A 3,919-nucleotide genomic window follows, 5' to 3' on the forward strand; every position below is an offset into this window, starting at 1 on the left:
AGGGAAAGACAGATTGTTAATTTGTTAGTTAAATATTAATAATTCAAATGTATTGCTCGAGTGTTATGATTCGTACCTTGCAAAACCCAGTCTCTTTCTTGTTGAGTTTTATCCCCATGAATACAAACGGCTGGCCAGCCATCTCTCTTCATTTTTCTCGTAATTTCGTCCACGCGGCGCTTCGTTTCAATGAATACTATCGTCTTATTTTCCTTTTCTGCCATTATTTCCTTTAATAATGTGCTCAATCTGTAATTGCAAAATTAATTTACAAAATTACATAGAATGCCTAATTGTAAAATCAATTGCGCGACAAGCTAACAGATTCAATGATAACGCACTTGATTTCTTTTTCATATTCTTGACAGACGTCAATTATTTGAAGAATATTGTGATTCGCCGATAATTGTAAAGATCCAACATTGATTTGTGCATAATCCTTAAGGAATTCTTCCGCAAGATTCTTCACTTCCTTAGGCCAAGTTGCCGACCACATAAGCGTTTGTCTGTCGGGTCTAATTTGTTCGATAATTTTTCTGATTTGGGGCTCAAAACCCATGTCCAACATCCTGTCTGCCTCATCTAGTACTAAGTAAGTACATCTTTTCAAATTAGTTCTGCCAGATTCGAGGAAATCCAGTAGTCTGCCAGGTGTTGCGATAACAATTTCCACACCACTGTCTAAATCTCTTGCTTGGGAGCCCTTTGGAGCACCACCATAAAGACACGTATTTCTAATGCCAGATGAATGCCCAAAATCATCGGCGACTTGTTGAATTTGTTGCGCAAGTTCGCGCGTTGGGGCAAGCACTAAGGCAATGGGACCATCTTTACGACAAAGCTTGGGCTGACTGTTGATATGAACAATAGCCGGTAGAATGTACGATAAGGTTTTCCCTGAACCAGTAGATGCTATCCCAACCATATCCCTTCCACTTAAAGCTATGGGCCAACCTTGAGCCTGTATTGATGTTGGCTCTTTGAAGCTTTGCCTCCTAAAAAAATTTAATACATCCAAACGCGATAAAAAAAAAATTACACATTTTAATTTTCCTTTTTTTTAATACAATAATAAAAGAAATTATATTTTAGCAATATATTGCTTGGAAAAAATTGATTTTACTTGTTTAAAAAAAAATAAAAAAATCATTAACAACTTTCTAAATATTAAAATTATTATAAATAGTAATTACTTTATTTCTCTCATGACATATTCTGGAAATCCAGCTTCTTCGAAACTAAAAACTGGATTTGGAATTCCCTTCCCTCGCAGTGTGATTTCTTTGTCACTTCTATATTGTTCTACAATACGTGGATCTCTATTTTGTACAGCATCACAGGGTACGTAAAAATCTTTCTTGAAAGGCTCTAATCGATTCATGTCCCATCTTGGCTTCTTTAAATTTGCACCTGGTTGACTTCTACCGTTCCTGCCACCTCCACGATCTCTGAGGCCGCCACCCCAGCCTCTTCTGTCCCTTGGTGATCTGCTGCGAGAACGAGTACGAGACCTTCTTCTTCGATCTCTATCACGACTTCGACTACAAAGACAAATCGTTTTTTAAAATGAAGAAATACATTAGCAAAGCAAAATCCTCTTTGAAATAAAAGCTAAACGATTAAGATAAATGTCTTTTAAAAATATCTAAAATTATACTTTGCTAGCTTTAAGAATAGCAAGCTAGTCACGTATCATTTAAAATCTTTAATCGTTATTATTGTACATGTTAAATGTTTACGTGATGTCATTGTACTATTCCAAAAGAGGCATCATAAACAAAAACACTTTCTTTTATTAACAATGGATACTCGCACAATGATAATTATAATTAGCGACACTTTATACAATATAATAAATGTTTTCTAACGCTGGCCAAAGGCGAAAGCATAATAATATAAAAGTAAATTATTAAATACCGACTAGTAGGATAGAATTAATTAATCTCACAATAATTGTCAAACACTATTGTTGAAATAGAATAGACGAGTGGAGAGAAGTTTATTTCTCTGTAATATTCATCATAAATTCAAACTACATTATATCATATAATATAAGGCTTAAGAACAGATTGGCCCCAAGAACTTTCAATGACACACCTATTTTCTCAAATTCTCACCTTCTGTAACGACCCATGTTTCGTATGTTGTGGGTTCAAAGAACTGCTTCTTCTTAAATGTTAGCTACGCAGCAGCAAGCAATCAACTTAATAAGCTCAATTAGAAAACGGTCACTCGGCTCTCTCCGACCAGGCGAAGGTGATAATAATCAGCCTCTATTGAAATTCGTCAATATCTTCGATTAAAGTTGCAAGGGCGAGATGCGCACTCCTCGCGAACTTATGATGTTAGAGACCTTTCTTCGAACTCCATTAGGCTTGCTCGTTCCTTTCTGTGACAACGCGATGGCGGACACGAAGAGCACTCCCTCTCCTTTGCTCTTTCATTCCTCGTTGATCAAAACTGATCCCCAGTGCAATTTCCTCGCATTAGTGAGCGACGCGTACGCTTGGAGGCGCTACTGTTATTCTTCGCACTTCCGCTCTGCGAATTTTCATTCCTCCGTCCGAACGCACATTGAAAAACCATTTACTTCCTCCCGTCGCTTATTACATTTTCATTAATGACACACACTATATTATATCCCAATTGTCGCATTTATCTACCTACATAAAGCCCACCGGCGAACTGGCGCGAGAGTATAAAGCGCCAATGACGTCATCGTACTACTGTAGTGTAGTTTAGAGCATTGTGATGTCATAATATGCGGCGCTCTCGGCTCGAACCGAATGTCCGTCATGTTTGCATTGCGATTTTATATTTGTCAAAGTTACGGAATACGAACGTATGCGAAAGACGCTACGATGCCACAGCCTCAGCCGTATTTATCGATAAACGACATTTAAATGCTAATCGATAAGCCGAAGCATGAAGAACGGAGCGCTTCGTGTGATGGGGAGGGGCGAGATCTTAAAAATGTATCCTACACTAAGAAAATGGCGTAAAAGGCCATCATTTGATTAATATGCGCATTCGTAAGATTGTCTTGACGGTACATCATCCACTAACGTACGTACGAGTATGCAATGGCCGTATTAGCAATGAACCATTGCTATTTATGAATATTTCTGTAGATAAGTGAAAGACAATAACAATTTTCAAAATTACGAATTTCCTCTTTCGTGAAACGGAATAATTTGCGATGAACGAGTGCAAGGAAATTTGAATAAAATTTGAAAACTCAAGATTGGCTTTAATAAGAATGGTGATTGATTCGTCAAAAAGAGCAATAATATTACATTGATAGTTAAAACGCAAATTTTTGTTTCTTCGCACGATTGGGCCGTTGACTTATTTTTTGCATGTAATTATGAAAAATTGATTGTAATTCAAACTATTTGAAACAAAAATTGTTTACTTTAATTTAATTTCAATGGTAACCGATTTACTGCCTTTATCCCTTCTTATCGCGTAACATAATACTTTATTTCTTGATTAACTGTTTAAAAGATGCCTATACGAACGATAGTCTAGACACAATAAAATATTAGATATACTCTTTCTCTCTTTTCCTCCCTCACTCTCTCTCTCTCTCTCTCTCTCTCTCTCTCTCTCTCACTGTATCTCTGACACTATATATATATATATATGTATGCTTAAGCATGCATTATACTTGCGCGTGTGTATGTAACGTCTAAAATATGTCTAAATATAAAAGAAAATTAATGAATATTTTACAAAACTTTTAAAATTTTTATTTTATTTATGATATATTGCTAAATATAAGCATAAAAATTAATAATAATGTTCATAAACTACATTCGTTTCATAAAATGTTACAATTTTATAAGTATTAATTACTTTATGTTGTAAAATAAAAAAAATTATCAACATATCATTGTCGAGTATAATTCATTAATTT

At 35.4% G+C, this 3,919-nt stretch overlaps 1 protein-coding gene across 1 annotated transcript in view; it reads right to left on the reverse strand.

Moving 5' to 3' along the window:
• LOC105361800 (probable ATP-dependent RNA helicase DDX17) overlaps positions 1–2,469 on the reverse strand; it is a 6,959-nt gene extending 4,490 nt beyond the window's left edge. The window contains exons 1-4 of the mRNA XM_011499079.1: positions 2,118–2,469; positions 1,194–1,541; positions 342–995; positions 70–249 (exon numbers count right to left, since the gene is read on the reverse strand). Of these exons, the coding sequence (XP_011497381.1) occupies positions 70–249; positions 342–995; positions 1,194–1,541; positions 2,118–2,134 (1,199 nt within the window). The 5' untranslated portion in view covers positions 2,135–2,469. The remainder of the gene's footprint in view (positions 1–69; positions 250–341; positions 996–1,193; positions 1,542–2,117) is intronic.
• Between the last annotated feature and the right edge of the window lie 1,450 nt (positions 2,470–3,919).

The sequence above is a fragment of the Ceratosolen solmsi genome, unplaced genomic scaffold (assembly GCF_000503995.2).
Source record: "Ceratosolen solmsi marchali unplaced genomic scaffold, CerSol_1.0 scaffold2, whole genome shotgun sequence".
NCBI classification, from domain to species: domain Eukaryota; kingdom Metazoa; phylum Arthropoda; class Insecta; order Hymenoptera; family Agaonidae; genus Ceratosolen; species Ceratosolen solmsi.